The sequence below is a fragment of the Haliotis rufescens genome, unplaced genomic scaffold (genome assembly GCF_023055435.1).
Source record: "Haliotis rufescens isolate VD_foot unplaced genomic scaffold, xgHalRufe1.0.p SCAF_11, whole genome shotgun sequence".
In the NCBI taxonomy this organism is placed as follows: domain Eukaryota; kingdom Metazoa; phylum Mollusca; class Gastropoda; order Lepetellida; family Haliotidae; genus Haliotis; species Haliotis rufescens.
In genome coordinates, this window is record NW_025963791.1 from 7526436 (window position 1) to 7545756 (window position 19321).

General features: G+C 38.1%; 1 protein-coding gene across 1 annotated transcript; it reads left to right on the plus strand.

Moving 5' to 3' along the window:
* The first annotated feature begins 1595 nt into the window (after window positions 1–1595).
* Window positions 1596–9679, plus strand: LOC124151763 (leucine-rich repeat protein SHOC-2-like). Its single transcript, XM_046524401.2, has 4 exons — window positions 1596–1766; window positions 2516–2659; window positions 3970–4137; window positions 5457–9679. The coding sequence occupies exons 1-4, from the start codon at window positions 1700–1702 to the stop codon at window positions 5612–5614; spliced, it is 537 nt and encodes a 178-aa protein (XP_046380357.1). The 5' UTR covers window positions 1596–1699; the 3' UTR covers window positions 5615–9679.
* The last annotated feature ends 9642 nt before the right edge of the window (window positions 9680–19321 follow it).

The following is a 19321-nucleotide window of genomic DNA, read 5'->3' on the forward strand; positions in this document are numbered from 1 at the left end:
TTTTAATACTTATATGAGATATCAACATCATGTACAGCCTCTTAAGGTTGCTGATAAACTGTACAAGCTTTTGAAATATTTACCCATATTTTCATAATTATGACTCCCTGAATACAATCAGACCTCGGCAATGTCGGACAAGTCATAGGTGGGTTTAGTATCAGTATTTCCTGCATATTCTCACAATCCTCATGTTGATTATCTATACTCAGTACCTTTTCTCAAAGTACCAATTGTCATATCTCTCCCACTTTTGGATGTGACCGTTCGGCCACTGCCTTTAATCTGAATAATTGGTCTTTTTTAATACAGCTAGCGACAGTTTGTGACAATGTTTCATCTGCAGCTATGTACATATCTTCCTTTAGATATACCCCAGGAAACTCACACTATTTTACTTCAGTAGTTATGGGATACATTATGTTGGAGACCATATCTGATTACATGCAGCACATCAATCTTACTGTTTGATTGGCATTCTACATGTTCTAGAAGTTGGCAAATTAGAAAGAATAACATACAACTTTATTGATAACAACTTTCAGTTTATTGCATATAGCGACGTTTCTATGTAGATTCTTTGACCGTAATCAAGCTGGAGTGACAACAACCAAGTGATGAGAGGTATATATGAATGACATGTTGTGATAAGCAGCAGAGTAACATTGACAACAACGGTAATAGGTAACAAGCAGATAATTGGATGAAGCCAAATGAAAAGGATTATACAGTTGTGACAAACCCATCAATAATTAAATAAGTAACAGTATCCCCAGTGCCGTCAGGGGACCAGGGTCAGTTTCTTCCCCCCCCCCCCCCCCCCCGGATTTTTTATATTATTTGAATCAAGTTGGGGACACATGATACTTGTACAAATATTTGCCCCCCCCCCCCGTCAAAAAAAGTTAACTAAGGCCTTGATCAAAAACTAAAAAGTGTATTTCAAGTTTCAATACAAAACAATTTTAATTTTATTTCGTTATCAAGCAAATCAAATCTAATTACGAGTTATATACATAATATCAGAGACCAAAAAATCTATATTATGGTACGGTATGTGATAATATGTGCTGAGTGATACAGAGATCCGTGAAGATACGGGGTAGAATAGGGCTTCAGCAACCCATGTTTGCCATAAAAGGCGACTATGCTTGTCGTAAGAGGCGACTAACGTGATCGGGAGGTCAGGCCCGCTGACTTGGTTCATGCATGTCATTGATCCCAATTGCGTGGATCGATGCTCATGATATTGATCACTGGATTGTCTGGTCCAGACTCGATTATTTACAGACCGCCGTCATATAACTGGAATATTGTTGATTGCGGCGTATACCACCAACCAACCAACAGCAGAAAGAACTGTTCGGTGTATTATGATATATTGCAATGTCAATAACATCAGTTACCAAATATTAAATATATTTAATACTGTCCCATCTCTCCAATTTTCAAATATATGTCACTTTCCTGGTCCCAACGAGAATTACTTAGTACGAACCCATAACATTAATGTCACTTCATAATCCCCGCTACTTGAATAATTATTCAAAGGGACGTAACTCCGTACACTTGCAATTTTAGTTGCTATAAGCGGCCGTGTTTTGTAAACACATGCGCATGCTGTGGGATATGAAATCATCGCCAAAGTTGTAGGTACCTGTGAACGACGGAGAAAGCAACTCGCTTTAATGGTGGAGATATGGCGGGGCGAGGCGTTACAAAAGTTGTCAACAGGTGCGAACAGGCGAAAGAAAATCGACGTCTGGGTATGTATTAGAGGACAAGTCGCAAGGAAAAATGGCAATTTTGGCAAGTCCGATATACAGCTGATTTAGGGAATGACATATTTTGCCACGGTGGAAATAAATGCCCTTTTTGTGACATTTAGACAGTTCATTTGCATATATGTTATCTTGTTCACAGTTTTGGTATGGATTTATCATTTCAAACAATTAACAGGGATACCTGCATGGTTACCTGGTTACATTTATAAGTTGATATTAAACGACATTTCATTATTATATTCCTCTTTCAATTTTGACGATATCATACGGACAGCAGTTTTATAATCATTGGTACAGTAATATCTCTTATAAAGAACTTGTAAAGCGGATTTGTGGTTCTACATGTATATTACACAGGTAAATAGCTGTTAATGTTTTGTTCTTGCAACATATTAGAATCATATTTTATTTCGGTTGTATGATCATGATGATCAACACTCTTTCAGTCCCCATTTAAAGCAGTGAGGCAGTGAGGCACATAGATCCTCACACACACACACACACACACACACACACACACACACACACCTTGAAAGCTGTGAGAAACATAGTTGCCCTTTAAAGCTCTGAGGAGACTAAGTAAACAAACCTTATTAAACTAAACAAATTCATCAAGTTCATATCAGCTAAAAAAGATGAGAACAATCAGTCATTATAAGAAGTACTTTTACTATTTTGTCACTCTTCAGTCAGATATGATTGTATTACCAGGTTTATTTTTTGTTCTGTAGACTTGTCAGAATGCCAGCTGACTCAGATCCCAGATGCCGTTTACCTGCTGATGAGGAACACTGAGCTGGAAACATGTGACATCTCTCTGAACCTTATCAGACGAGTGCCTGCCAAATTTGGCACCAAGTTCCCACATCTCATGGGTAAATATATATTTTTCAGATTGATCAGTTCATAAAGTTCAACTCTCTGGTCACTTACAGAAAAATAAAAGCTTGGAGTAGAATCAAACCATTTACTGGGCATGTTTATTGTTTGTTTGTTGTTTTACGCCGCACTCAGCAATATTCCAGCTATATGACGGCGGTCTGTAAATAATCGAGTCTGGACCAGACAATCCAGTGATTGACATCATGAACATCGATCCACACAAATGGGATCGATGACATGCGTCAACCAAGTCAGCGAGCCTGACCACCCGATCCCGTTAGACGCCTTTTACGACAAACACAGTCGCCTTTTACGGCAAGCATGGGTTGCTGAAGACCTATTCTACCCCGGATCTTCACGGGTCACTGGGCATGTTTAAGCTGGTCTGTTTCTTATCTGTTACATATGGTGTGAAGAGGCTGTTGAAGCCTGTAGTATCCAACCGTTTAACAAACTGATTCTGTAAAGGCTTTTATATCTGTCTGTCTGTCTCTCTGTCTCTCTGTCTCTCTGTCTCTCTCTCTCTCTATCTCTCTCTCTCTCTCTGTCAGCATGATCAAAACAATTGTTATGCTGCTTCAACGTATGTTCTTCTTGTAACATTTATACCCCTCTAATGATGTTTATTTATCAAAGTAGTACATTGTTCAAAATTTGGTGCCTTTGTTACTAAGTTTGTGATAGTGTGTAAATGAAAACATGTAATATAATGTAATATGTTAATACATTGTTACAGTTTTGAGGGGAATATGAGTAAGTTTGTTACTGTCTCCTTTTGCGTTTACGTCTGCGTCTGCGTATCGCAATCCCAGACTGTGTTCGCATACACAGGCAAAAACAGTAACAGTGAGTTTTGGCCCAAACTAGTGATAATGAGATTTTATATCCAGTATTTGAGAAGCCTAAAATTTTGAAAGAGCAACAGCAATCATGGTGGTTCAATTTTTTTTTAAACTTAAAATTTCATGTATATGTTGTTGATTGTAATTTGGAGTGGTGGTGGGGAGGGCAAGGGCAATGATGGCCCAGTCATCTAATAAGGTGCCATAATTTGCTGTGCAGAGTTGCATCCCTTGGACACACCAGAAACCAAGAATCATGGTTCGTCATGATTATGTTTCTAGGTTAGTCAGCACCATACCAATGCTCATGGGTCTCACCAAAGTGGTAAATGTGTGAGACCTGCAATACTTTGGGCTTTCCTCCCACATCAAGCTCACACGCCATGATATAACTGGAATACTGTTTGACATTTTGATAGCAACGTAAAACCTCACTCACTCACTGGTCCTTTGTTTCCCAGAGCTGCACATCAATGGTAACAAGCTGACATCACTCCCGGACGAGCTGCGGGACATGCACAACCTGAAGGTGCTGGACATATCCTGCAACAGCTTCGAGTCGCTTCCCTCCGTCATATTCACCTTCAACAAACTGCGCAATCTCAATGTGGAGGACAACAGCATAACAGGTGACACGATACCCATTATCGTCAGTGTATAACAACCAACCCCCACCCAGCCACACACACACTTTGACAATAAGACAGTGATGAAAAAAATAAATTCATAATGTGATCCACGAGACACTGAAGGTTAGTAAAATAGAAAATGTGAACCCCGCCTCACTGCTTTTTTTGTGGGACATTTAATTACTTAGCATCTATATGACCATGGTATATACCAATACATTGAGGACCGCCTCCGTGGTCTAGTGGTAGAGTGCCTGCCCAGAGAGCGGAAGGTCAGGGGTTCAATCCCTGATTGTGTCATACCAAAAGATGGCACTCAGTGTTAAGGGGCAAAAGCAAGGACTGGTCTGCTTGGAGTCAGTATTCTGTGTCTGAGTGGGGTATTCATGTTATACTGTGGCATGGTATCTCAGTGGACGAGTACTATAAAATCCCCATTAGTAGAGACCAGTACAAGCAGCCACAGACACGCACACACAGGCATGCATATCGCTATATGAGTGCAATAATTTTAAAAGCGACATTAAACCCCATTTTACCTCACCTAAACAATACACAGTTTAAGTTTTAATATAATTTTACTTGCCAGCCTGACCATTACCTTATTACTTCACTTGTCAATTATAACTTTCCATTGGCTAACAGACAAGATATATCTACCGGTATTCCAATATCTCAAAACGGGGCATAAAACACAACATTCTCGCCAACTTAAGGTTTGTTAAAATGACTTCTTGTTTCTTATGACCAGCCCACCTGTAAATTACCCCAGCCTTTAACATTTCTATATGTTAAAGCACTGTTAAGAAGCAACCTTTTCAACTCAAATTTCACATTTGCACCGAAATTCCTATTTTTTGCACACACACTGCCATTCATGGTATTGCAGATCTGCTGGGCACCTAGCTGTCATCACTGTGGCCCGTCTCTTCATACATTTATGTGGCCAAAAGAGGTCACATGGTTCTTTAAAATGAGTGAGTGAGTGAATGAGTTTTACGTTGCTTAAAGCAATATTCCAGCGATATCATGGCGGGGACACCATAAATGGGCTTCACACATTGTACACGTGGGGAATCAAACCCAGATCGAACCCAACAAGAGATATCTTAACCACTAGCCTCCCCCCCCCCCCCTTCTTCAAAAAGAAGTCTGTGTTTATTGATTGTATCTTACAAAAGAAATAAGATTAAGTACATATCTTTTCCCCCCCCCCAAACGGGTTTGGTAAAAAATCATGAGAAGCAAGACTTTTAAGGGGGGTGGGGCATAATTTAGGTTTCACTCACTGAGGGAAATATTTCCTGGTTCCTTCGTAGATGTTGACTCGAGTCGGCTGCAGTCCATGACGTCACTGGTGGAAGTAAACCTGCAGGATAATCCCCTGACCTTGACCTCGTATCGCAGCCTGATGGAGATACGGCTCTATACTGTCCTACTTACACCTCAAGACAAAGAGTTGGACTCCGTGGACTGACACTGAAGATATCTCAGACATATATCACATGAGTGGCCAGTCAACTGTCTGCACAAGCCAATATTTCTTCTTACTTGGATCATCAATCAGCCTGCTCCAATGATTTTTATTTTACAATGATTTAATACAGATTTCTTTTTTTATCCAGGTATGACCTGTTAAGAATAAATTGTATCTTTTATAAACAGTTCACAAGATGGGGAAGAGAAAGGCTGGGAAATATGAAGGAATAGTGTTTGTATGCATTTGCATCAGAGATGTCCATTTTTTAATACAATATTCAACCACGAATTTGAAAAATAATAAATTATGAGAGGTGTATCAGAAGGTTTCAAACTACAATAACAACCTCTGATGGAAACATCTCCTTGGAAGCTCACGTTTATAGAAAATATTTCTTTCTCATTGTCAGTAGGCATTTTTAAATAACGGTATGTGCAATAATAGGTTACAAACTGCAGAGTGGTTGCTTGAATTATTAAAAGTAAGTGTGGCAATGCATTTTGGGCAGAAAACATGATAGAAAACGACCAAGAGTGTAATTTGTGATTTAGAGACAACAGAGAGCTTGAAACATTACGCTTTTCTGTATCCTCCTGTGCCTTGCATGTTCGGTTCCAAATTCTATTAAGTTTGGTTAAATCTAAAGGTAACATAGTGCTACAGTGTGCTTATCTCAAAAATGAATTTGGTTCTTTTTTTTCCAACTTAATTCAGGGTATCCGACTGACTGTAATATAAGTTATAACAAAAATTAGGCTTTAGTTGCAATTTTATCAGACGTTGACCCTGGTATGAACTCTTCCAAGTGTCTGTGAAGGCTGTCAACGTCCTTGTATTTCCGGTATTGTGCCCTTCACAGGTATTAGTTGGAAGGTAGTTTAATATTTATTTTACCTATTTATGTTTTTTACACAAACTTTCATGAGTTTTCTTGATGATTAGTAACAGATGGGATTAAAGAACAAATCAGGGTCGCAATAAGTGAAATGGCTCTGTCACGTTACAAAACAAAAGTATTTTGTTTTTGCCCCCTCAGCAGTGCTGAGAAAACTGAAACAATCCAGGAATACTATGGGTAAGCTGGAGGGCAGTGTTGTTGTGAAAGTCTGATACAGATGGCTACCTGTTTTTGAGAGTCACTGATCACAGTTAATGTCGGTTGTACATGTTGATTGCTGCACAAATAATTTGTTTCAGCTTTGTAATTCTTTGAGTAATGTACTAAATGTTGATATATTTATTTATCAGTGTTACCAAAAAGATCTGTTAATGTTTTATGTTCCTTAGTTTACTGCCACAAGAACTGTATCAGTTTTGTCAAGAAGAAGTGGTACAAACATTACTGATGGTGTGAAATGTGTTTTGGATGATTGTTCAGTGGTTTGATGAAGTACACCAAAACGCTTTTGATAACACTTTTGTTGCCATTTTTTAGGAACTGCTTAGTGCATCATAGAAACAGTATGTTGAGTAATATCTTGTTGAATCCCAAGTGCAGAGAGGGAAGTATTCTTGCATCCCAATAATACAGATTTTCACAAAAAATGTAATCGCGTCATACCATAGGCCCCCACAGCAGTTTCTCAGATGTCAGGTGATGATGTTGGAGATTTTGTGAGTGCTTCTGGTGGAGCCAATATTGCACTAGAAATGTTAGTGCCTGAATACAAATATAACATCAGTCTTATGGAATTGTTCAATTAGAGTCTATTTCAGTTTCAAATACTGGGAGATATGTGTTGCTCGTTGGTCTAAGGCTCTGAAAGTTGTTGTACAGGGTTGCCTCCCTTACTTGCAAGGATCAACAGGCCATATTCATGACTGAAATGCTTACAAAGCAGCGTTACTTCCAACTCTCTCACTCATTCACATTTGGTCCATGTGCAAGTGAAATATGTAGACTTTTGATGCATTAAATGCCATTTGTTGTTTTTGTGTTGAAGATAAATGCATGGTTGTTGTGGCCGCTCCTCAAGACTCCTGTGTTCTGCACTCTTGCACAGTGTGTGGACTTTCAGCACTTATAACAGATATTCACTTTACATCATGACCAGTGTAACAGTAAGTCAGGAGTCCTATCACTATGTATCTTGTATGATATTAAGCCCAAAAACAAGGTATTATGTTTCTGGTGTTTTGGTTTGGCAGTAGTGTGATGTCTACACTTCACTAGACAAGCCCAAAAGGCCTTATAATCTCTCCTCCAATCCATAACATGCATCAGGTGCATTTTGTACTTTCAGTAACCTGCTCTTGGTACAAAATCAGAAAAAATAAAGCCCAATGCATGGGTTATATCTGATGCGGACAAGGACCAGAGACATAATACCTTTTTCTGCCTTATATGCATCAAGATTTCACCAACATTTGATGTAGATTCTTACTGCATCTGCTTAACCCATTTTTTCTGTTCAGAAGTTGAGCACTATCAGCTGCACTAACTCCTGTGTGTTGGCCTTCAAATGTGTTTATTTTTTATTCCTATCAGATCCAAAACTGTGTTCATGTGGTATACACATGATAGACTTGATATGTGTAAATATTAATAATAAAACTCTTATCTGGAGTGTACTGATTGTTACTGCGCATTATGCCAACCTCGATTATCCAGAGTAATATATGTTCTTTCTATTACAATAAATACCTTGGTCTGTCTTTGCCAGCAAAGCTTTGTTTTCAGCCCTGTTTGAATGACAAAATGAAATTAATAGCACTACAGTAAATTACATTGTTATTTCATGATTAAAACAAGTACTGGAGGCAGCTTGTGAAAAGCTCAAATACAGCTGGGAATGCCTGACAGCATAATGACTTCCACCACACTATCTTAATATTTAGGAACACATCTTTTCCAGCTGAAGATTTAAGTCTTTTGATTTGATTAAATATTTTAAGTCTTGTACAAGACAGCAGTTTTGAATGTGGATCTAGGCTGAACATTTAGAAGAGTCATTTTCATTGGTTGTTGGTTTTAAAGGGACAGTTCTGTGTTTTTAAATTATGCATGTAATAATTTCTTAGTGTGACGTCACATGCGTGATTGAATTTTCAAAACAAAACAATAGAGGTCCGCACAACAAAGCCGCCAATGCCAGACTAGACTGGCTTCAGTCATGTTTTTTATTAGGGCATTGAAGAGAAAGCTTCTGTTTTTCTTACGAATGAGTTACAAAATACTTATTGCGTTTTCATCTATTTCATTTTGGACGAGTCTACACATTTAGATAAACATAACTTTCATTGAGAAAAGATCCTAAAACATGAAATACTATTTCCATTTGCATATCTATACACTGGACAATTGAAAATGGAATTGTTAAGGGGCATTTGCGATTATATTCAATATTTATAACATGATACGGCGAGGCCAATTATTGTTCTTGTTTATGGATGTCCTCGACAAACATGCAGGAGCGAATATTTAATAAACATTTTTTGTCAGGGTTGTTTTCTCAATTAATTTTTATAAAAAGGAAATCTGAAAAGATATTTAAAATATGTATCTTTTTAATTTATGTTTTTACCTTTGCACACTTAAGGTGCATCAGTAAAACAGGGCCCGGCCTGGATGAATATTTTTGTAGTTTTGTAGATTTATCATTTTTTTACAGTGAGTGCGATGTATTCATATGTAACTTGATACAGCCCAGTTTGTTACCATAGTTACTGTGTGTAGTTGTTATACGAAATATATTTACACTTTTTGTCTTAGAGATACAGTAGTTTTACTGTTCACATTAGATATTTGAAGTTGTGAAATTTGTTCTTTTTCATCTTTGTGCATATGTTTATGCTTTAGACCACAGTAAGAAGGCCATAATTATCAAAGTGGGTAGGTTAGTAATTGTAGCCTAAGTTTGAGAAAGATAAACTTCCCTTTACTGTCTTCAACAAGTTCAAGTAGCTGTCAAACCCAATAGGGACAATCTATTTATGGAATTTGAGACATTTTTCTCAAATTTTGTTTTGTTTACCTCAAAAGACTGTTTATCTTTCATTTTGAGTTCTTGAGATACTGGGGGCACGGGTGGCCCAGTCGTCTAAGGCGCCGCGACTCGCTGTGCCAGAAACCTATGATTGTGGGTTCGAGTCCCGGCTCGCCCCGATTATGTTTCTAGGTTTGTCAGCACCATACCCATGCTCATGGGTTTCATCGAAGTGGTAAACGTCTGAGACCTGCATCACTTCGGGCTTTCCTCCCACATTAAGCTGACACGCCGTGATATAACTGTAATACTGTTAAAAGCGGCGTTAAACCCAACTCACTCACTCACTCTTGAGATACTTGTTTTGATTATTGGTGAAGCTATTTTTTGTCCAGATGGTATCGTTTCCAGTGAAACAATATAGAATAACAAAATATTGATTACATAGAGGAGACTTGTCTTTTTTTGTCAAATAACAAATGACCTGAGAAACTTGATATTATGAGTGGCGCAGCCACAAGTGAACGTGTCAGCTTTCTCAAGTCACAAAAGACAAATTATCAGCGGATCATGTGTTTTTGGACATCATACGTTTTCAGACAGCTATGTTTATCACGATTACTCAGGCTATAATAAGGGATGTGGTATCACACAGACATTGTAAATACTAGGATGATGGTTTGTTCTTAAAGTAAGGTTGTCTTTTATAACAATGAGATGTTTTACAGTTTTTCATGTGATTAAGCATCTGAAAAGCGATAACACGTGGACATGTTATATTTTCGTCTGATCATCATATAGTTGGTGTGAAATTGTCAGACTGAAAGAAGTTGAGGCATTAAGTGTTATTTCATTGAGTGAAATACTGATTTTCTGATAAATGTGGTGTTTCATTACTAAAAACATCCTACTTATCTCTTGTTGACTTACCGGTTTCTGCGTGTACTTAAGATTTGTAATATCTGTGATAACAGCAAGATATATGAATGGCTAAATATGATCAGATCAGCATGAAGAGTGGATGTTCTAGGTAACGGTAGTGGTTCTATATGTGTCATTTAGGGCTGGGACGAGTCCAAATTAATTAATTTACTACCCGGGCACCCACCCCCCTATTACTCGACCCTGCCTGGGTACCCGCTGTAGGTCTAAAGAGGTAGGTACACACTGTCTGATTGGGAAAAGTTTGACCGTAGCTCTGGTAAAATGTGGTGTGGTGCTCTGGTGTGTACACTGAAGTTTTATTTTTATTCAAAACCATATAAAAGTCAGAAGGAATGGGCGTTGTAGTCAGGAAGAACTGTGAACATTAGTGGCTTGTAGTATAAACATGGAGTTTCAGGTACTTTTTGTCATTAAACAAGATATCACTTGACTAACCACGGGTCCGGGTAGTCCTGTGGGTACCTGGGTCCCACCCGACCTGGATACCCGAGTTACCCGTCCCAGCCCTAGTATCATCATGTTTGTTACAGTAACTGTGTTATACATGTAATGAATCAGTTACAGAAGTGTTTTAACGGTTAGAGGGGTACCATGCCCAGAAGGCGGAGTCAGCAAATCTGTGATATGAGAACAGTTTGTAGAATAGGCCATAATAAATTGATGAGTAGATTTCATGCCAGATGCCCCACTACCAAATACCCAACTGACAACATTACCTTTTCCTGGGGGGCACGGGGGGCCCAAAGTCTCTGCAATTCGCTGTTAAGAGTTGTGTGCCTTTGGCACACCAGAAACCTATGATTGTGGCTTCAAATCCCAGTTCACCCCGATTAGGTTTCTAGGTTTGTCAGCACCATACCCGTGGGTTTCACTGAAGTGGTAAATATCTAAGACCTGCAATGCCTCAGGCTTTCCTCCCACATTAAGCTGACAAGCTGTGATATAACTGGAATACTATTAAAAGCGGCGTTAAACAGAACTCACTGTCCCTCATTATATTTTCCTAAGTACCAACAGATGAAGAAAATCGCTGTGTGTCCCTGCTCCCCTCACTACCAAACATCCTGCCTCATCATTCTATTGTCTTCAGTACCTACAAAGAAACAAGTTGCTCTGTGTGTCCCCTTCTTCTTAATATGTCACATGTAGTCTGAACAGTCATCAACAGTTAATGTCCACAGATGCCTTGAAAGTTTTGTTTCAACAAAATAAACTGCGGGGATGAAGAAAGTATACACTCAGTGTATAAAATTCCCTAAACTTTCAGTCAGACAACCGGACTACCAACTTGGCCAAGTTACCAGACCATATAAGGTGAGGTGAGGTGAAATGGGGTTGAACGTCGCGTCCAAGATTATTGCACTTATATAGCGACGTGCATGTGTGTGTTTGTGTTTGTGTGACTGCTTGTACTAGTCCGGACTGATGCCAATTTATAGTGCTAGCTCACTGAGATACCATGCCGCAGTTTAACATGAATACCCCACTCAGACACAGTATACTGACTCCGAGCCGACTAGTCCTTGTTTTAGCCCCTTAATGCTGAGCGCCAGACAGGGTAACAACAAGACCAATCTTTTAACGTCTTTTGGTATGACGCGGCCGGGGATCAAATCCCGGACCTTACGCTCTCCGGGCGGACTCCCTCCGGGCGGACCACGATGGCGGCCTGTCCCAGACCAGATAAAAGACAAACCAACAAAAGTAAGAAAAGAGTAAACATAAGAATGGTACTGTTCTCAGAAAATAAGAATAAACTGGTGGATTATAAACTTAGTAACTTTTTAACTCATTGAAATTCTATTCATCACTAATGTGTTTAACTTTTACAGTTGATTTAGCTCTTACAATAAAGACTTAGGTATGTAGGTAATACTATAATAGCCAGTCCATCGGGCATCAGTTTCAAAACTGACCGTCCGTCAGCAGAATATTCCATCTGGGTATTTTAAACGCTGATACACTTGAAAATTGGATAGACCTGAAAATCACAAATGTTATCAAAACAGTACTTGTCTGAAAACAGTCGTTAAAACACAGCAGACTTAAAGTCCAAAACACAACTATGATACCCATGTGAAATATATGATCACGATCAAATTGCCATTTCTTGCTTGTTCATTTTTAGCAACCATCAAACATAGGCGTATACTTACTTTTACCCGGCAGTTTATTGTATATATGATGTCTCTCAACTCACATTTGTATAAATTTGGGTGAAAATCTAATAATTAATTTATTGTGGCCTTGTATATGTAGAGGTTTTGTCAGAGAGTCATTGTTTTTACAAAACCATACAACTAGACTGATTATGATATTTAAGATATTATTTTCGTATGTGGTTAAAATTGAAAGTCATGAAAACAGAATGTTTGGTATGTTTGCTTCACTATGGGTAATTTCAGGATGAGACTTTCTTATGCTTACTGTTTCTGAAAAATAAAAAATTTAAATTGAATTGTTTTACATGTTGATAACAAGGCCTGACTTTTTTCTGTTTTTGGGGGGTTTTTTTACGGGTTTTTGGCACAAACAAATATTATGACAAAAAAAATTAAGATACATTTTTAACAGGTTTTAATTCTAATAGTGTTTTAAGTAATTGATATATAATATTATATTGATAATGACAGCAAGTGAAGTTTGTTTTTACAATTTACTGGTCAGCAAAATAAAAACAAAAACTGCTGTTCATTTATTTATTTTTTCACGTTTTAAGATTTTGGAGTTGGTGGATTTGTAAACCAAGCTTTAAAAAAATATCTGGCCTAAATAGATAATGTATGATATTTGTTTCATCTTTCAAAAAGTAGTGATTCAAATTCCTGCCCATAATCTATTTTGCTTTCTGAAACAACTGCACTGTTTAACTTTCAATTCTAACATGATTAAAAACATATTGTCTATTTCAATGATGGTGATTACAGAGTCTTTCGTTCTTATAGATATTTATGGTTTGTATTTAATAATCCCAATATTTCCCAACTAACTGCTGATACTATGCTATGCAATATGAGTCGGTGCCCTTAGTGTATAACATATATATTCTTAGGATAGGAGATATGGCCTGTTTGGCTAAATGTACATGTACTTACCTTTATAAAGAATAGGAAAATGCTATAAAATAAAACACATCCAGTGTTAGATTATCATTTTCATTATTTGTGGTCTGAATATTTTTGAGGGGGTAGTTTTAGTTAGGATTTAGAGAATGAATTTGGTGAATTTGATTGCATGGATTACAATAAGGAAAGGTCAGGTGGTTGATTGTTCAGCCTGCCTGGTTGTAAACTGGCAGAGCTTATACAGTTGCATACTGTCATGTTAACTGCTGTGATTTACAATTGATAACTCAAACAGAAATTGGTGGAGTTTTGCCAAATTTGGTTGGCTGAAAACTGGTAAAGTTTGATTGTCCAACAAATTGATCATTATTAAGGTCAAGGGTCACACTATCAGAATAGCTGCACGAGTACAAATCTTGGTGCTGTTCCACAAGCGTAAGTGGTGCTAAGGCGATCTTAACTCAAATACTTTAACATTGACTTACGACAGTCAAAGTGCTAAAGTCACATTGTGGAACAGGCCTCTGAACAATTGCTTCTTGTACTTTATTTTGCATTTAGGTTTGGAATGATAAGGGGGAGGTGAAATGGGGTTTAACGTTGTGTTCAAGATTGTTGCACTTAAATAGCGACGTGCATGCATGTACGTGTGTGTGTGTGGCTGCTGGTACTAGTCCAGACTAATGCCAGTTTTATAGTGCTAGACAAATGAGATACCATGCCACCATTTAAAAGTAATACCCTACTCAGACACAGTATACTGATTCTGTGCAAACTAGTCCTTGTTATTGCCTCTTAATGCCGCACGACAGGCAGGGTAACAAGTACAAAAAAATTTTTTACGTCTTTTGGTATGATACGTCCGGGGATCAAACACATGATCTTCTGCTCTTTGGGCAGATTCTCAATCCACTAGACCATGGAGGCACTCTCAAAATGTTAGAAAAACATGCCAATAAGACTATTTGGTGTGAAACCTTTAAATTGTTTCACCTGGACCCCATTATCCTTGACCCCATTATCCTTGACCTTGCTACAGCTATAGCTTGTGACCTCAAATAATTATCATCCCTTGATTCTCGTAGGTGAATATTTAGTCTTTTAAGGTGGTAATACTAAAATGAGTAATGTGAATTTTGTTATAGTTTGGAAGCTATGTTTTCAGAAGAAAATCCCAAATTGTAAACATGAATATAACATAAATATAAAAACTGAAGGGTCTTTCTTTATATTTATTCCTATACCAATCCATAAACTTTGTGCAAGCAGTGGTTTGATAAATAAACTTCCCTCAGCAAATTAAAACCTGTGAATATCCCGGTTAGAATAGGTTTTCAGCAACCCATGCATGCCGTAAGAGGCAACTAACTGGAACAGGTGGTCAGACTCGCTGACTTGGTTGATGCATGTCGTTGTATCCCAATTGCGTAGATCATTTATGACTAATACTTCAGTTTGAGGAAGGTGAGCTACAGACCCTGCTGCTGATCAGCCTTTCCTGCTTCTGCATCCCTTTAAGCACAAACATGTTTTATTTTTGTAAACAATGTGTATATGTTGTGTAATGGTGTTATTTTGTATATGTTGTATTTTTGTAGCCTGAATATGAATTAAGTTATTAAAGTTCTATCACTAGTCTATGCGATTGTTATTAACTCACTCATTCTATCCATCTATACTCTGCAACACCCTTACATACAGTTTATAGAGTTCAGTATTTAAACCTTGATTTTATTACTTATCATTCAAACATGAATTTGGAAAAAAATCAATGAAGATTTGTCAGGTTTCAAATTACAATAACCACCACTGATTGAAACAGCTTATTACCCAGTAGACATCCGCAATTTAATTATGTGCTGAAGTACATTTAAGGCAGAAACGTACATTTAAGGCAGATGGTGCAGGTACACATGGACTCAGTTCAGTCAGGTAATAAGTCCTTACTTGCTGCGTGGAGTCGCGAGATAGCGCAGGTACACATGGACTCAGTTCAGTCGGGTAATAAGTCCTTACTTGCTGTGTGGAGTCGCGAGATGGCACAGGTACACATGGACTCAGTTCAGTCGGGTAATAAGTCCTTACTTGCTGTGTGGAGTCACGAGATGGCACAGGTACACATGGACTCAGTTCAGTCGGGTAATAAGTCCTTACTTGCTGTGTGGAGTCGCGAGATAGCGCAGGTACACATGGACTCAGTTCAGTCAGGTAATAAGTCCTTACTTGCTGTGTGGAGTTGTGTCTCAAATCCTGGACAAATCAAACTATTTCTCTGGTCCCAGGAAGTTTAGACAACAGTACAACTGTACCATGTTTAGAACATAGAAATAGGTTACCTGATGTACCCTAGTTTACACTGTTGTTTACATATAATATAGCTTGTTCTACTTTACAATACCCGTGAAGATCCCGGCTAGAATTTGTCTTCACCAACCAACGGGATCGGTTGCTGTGACTCCGCGACTTGGTTGGACATACAGCAGGAATATTCCTAAATTCAGTGTTAAACAAACAAACAAAACTTAACTGTTCACAGAATGACAACAGCTACTCATCTTTCATCATCATTTTATTGGAGTGGCTATGTCAGCCCCTCTCAGCAAATAGTTCAGTATCACAGGCTTTTGAGTGTTTTCTTGCTCCAAATAACATCATCAACAAAGCAGATAGGGAAAACAAAAGGTTTTGAAGGGCATCTTACTGTTAACAACACAACAAACATATATCAGCCTTCATTCCCAATCCTTGAAGAGATCCCTATGAAGACTTCTCAAGCCCATGCAATATCTGGTAAAGGCAGTAAACTTTGTCAGTCGCAGGGACCATAGAAGCCACCAGTCTTTGGATGGTTCACATCAACAAACACTAGATTAATATAGCTGTCAGTGTTGCACCTCGGCTAAAGGACTGTGTATCACGCAATTATTTCACCAATGACCAGTTGGACAAATGATGAAATGCTTCCATCTGGCAACCATTCGGGCAGATGACAAGCTAGAAATCCAACCTGTATATCGCCGTCTGTAATGTACGTTGTTGGTACGTAGAACACGGGAGAATGACAGCGCATTCGTACTATAGAAGCTGTCTCAGTTTCTTCCTATCTGTTTGACAGTGAAGCTTTGCATTTTGTCTGTCATAACTGTTACTGCAACAATTTTTGTATATCAACACATCCCAATTTTGACCCCCCAATAATGGTCCCCCAATTTTGTTTGATTCCCTTATACATACTATATATTTTCTGCAAATGAACCACGCTTTGGCCTACATGGTCAAGACGGTTTGTTCAAACATTTTTAAACTTCAAGAGTTCAGGAAGTCAGTAACAACTTCAATAATAACAAGCAAATCAAGGCATTGCAGTCTTCGTTCAAGATGTTTCAGGGGGTAGATCAAGGTTTTTATAATCATGTTAAGAAATATTGCCTGTTTAGTCAAGAAATAGAAAGCAATTTCAATCCACCAAGATCGTCACTAAAACTTCTTCATAATCACTTGTATCATTATTTGTGGTATCACAAAATTTACTGGTGCCCCAATTTTGAAGGGAACCCAGGTGCAGTGGAGCTTGTAACCTTGAACCATGACCTTGGTGCAACACTGGCTGCTAGATTGCAGTTCAACTCCTTTGGTCCCTGCAGCTTCATGAAAACAAAACAAAGCACATTTTACAATACAATAAATACTGGTTTCTCTCCTACATTCACAAATATACAAGAACAGAAAAAGTTGCACAAGCCTTCAATATACACAAACATGGAACATTTACAAACGTTGACCAAACTCACCAAATTTGTTCAACTGCATAGTTCAATTTTGGAATGAATCATGAAATCATGCAATATGAACATAAAACAATATACTACTCAAAAGAAATTAAAGAACATGACAAGTTAGCTATAGTAATATGAAAGAATCAGGTGTTCTTTAACTTCTTTTGAGTAGCATAAGTAACATGAGTTTTCACTGAAAATGCAAAAAAACGTATTCAATGGCATTCAAAGCTATCAGAATCAGTTCCCTGTTTCTATTTATAAATTAATCAACATCACTCTTTGTACAATGAGCTTTGTGAGACATGTAGATCCCGTTCTGTGCGGTGGATGAAGAAAGGTGTACAAGCACCCCACTTCACCCAGTGATTGTAGACTGGTAAATGCAGAGCTGATCCGTCTAAGTCTAGCTGGTCTCATCTCCATAGTAGCACCTTGTGTTTGCATAGAGACCAACACCACTGGAGTACAATAGTACCCATATTGCCAAATCATTATTCTCTTATTCAAGATATAACTAAACCAGAACCAAAAGTATTGCTGTAACAGAAGCTTATTTGAAAACACTTTTCAAGGTTTCACCTTGACCGACACAACTAGGGGTACGGAGGACCCCCAATTACTCATTTCAAGGGTCCCCTCAGGAAATATAAGTTGTTATATAAATTAATGAAAGGGTGTAGTGTACCGTACTGTAAGATTTAATATATACTTTAATCACTTGAGTTTTGTATTTCTTTTCAAGAATTTGGTTTAATGTGGGAATATGTTTCGGCATCCATTCTATACATTTGTGCGTACTTGAGGCACATTTCTGTGTCGCTCAGGACACTGCCATTTAATACTTATGTCGTAGCTTGACTTTAAATATGAATCTTATTTTTAACTAAAAAATTAAGCAACACCTTTTACCTTTAATTTAAGATCTTTGCTTTTTGAGAAAAAACAAAATAGCCTGACTTCTTGTCATTAATGAACTCATTAAAATCTGTAAAACAAGACAAATTAATTTGGCCTTCTGATCCCTGTACATCCAAGAAGATCCTAAATGCACTATTCTGGTTATTCTTCCCCCTACCGAGGTACTCGTACACCTGGACAAGGTAAGCACCATCCATTCTTGTTTTTATACATTCCATGGATCTCTTGGAAATAGTGACATATCTTTGATCTAATTTTGATAAATATCGAAGATATCAACTGACGCATGCTGTTACTGGGTACAACAAACACGCACTGTATGTTTCTCAAAATGGTCGCAAAACTGCATCATATATGATACAAAGAAGCTGAGGAAGGGTAGCCCACTAACATGTACCCACAACATGCACAAGAGATGATTATATTTAATCACTGATACTCAGTTTAACCTCCATCATATCTTTCTGAAAACTCTTAATGTTCGAGATACAAGCTGCACCATATAAGATAAAAATCCTGAATTTTCCACCCTCAAGGTAGCACAATTTTATGCATTAACAAACTCAACTGGCCCCCCAAATATTCCTGATTGCAAACCAATTTTGTAGTCCTAACCTGACTGTGATTGCTCACACAATTTTAAGTGACATCAAGTGAGGGAGTGGGGTTTTATGCCACCTTCAGTAATATCACAATGCAATCTCATTAAAATCAGATCTTAGTTCTCGCTACCGCAAAACAAAGATCTGAGGACATCCCATTAGGGGTCACGTCAGAACGACCTTTCATCGGACCAATCAGAACTTGCTTACTAGATCATGAAAGTGACTGTCGGAATGTGATTTCATTTCATGCAACGTAGAAAACCTTAACACGGGGTGTTCCGGACGATAGGTACAGGCTAAACGACTGAATCCATACAATCTAGACCATCTATTAGCCATTCCAGAATGTTCTTTTGTTCAGGTTTCAACTTTTTAATCGAGTATTTGTCAAAATATGTTTCGAAGCGTAGTTGCCAATTTGAAATTAGTGCCGTAAAGCACGAGAAAGCTGCCTTCTGATTGGCTA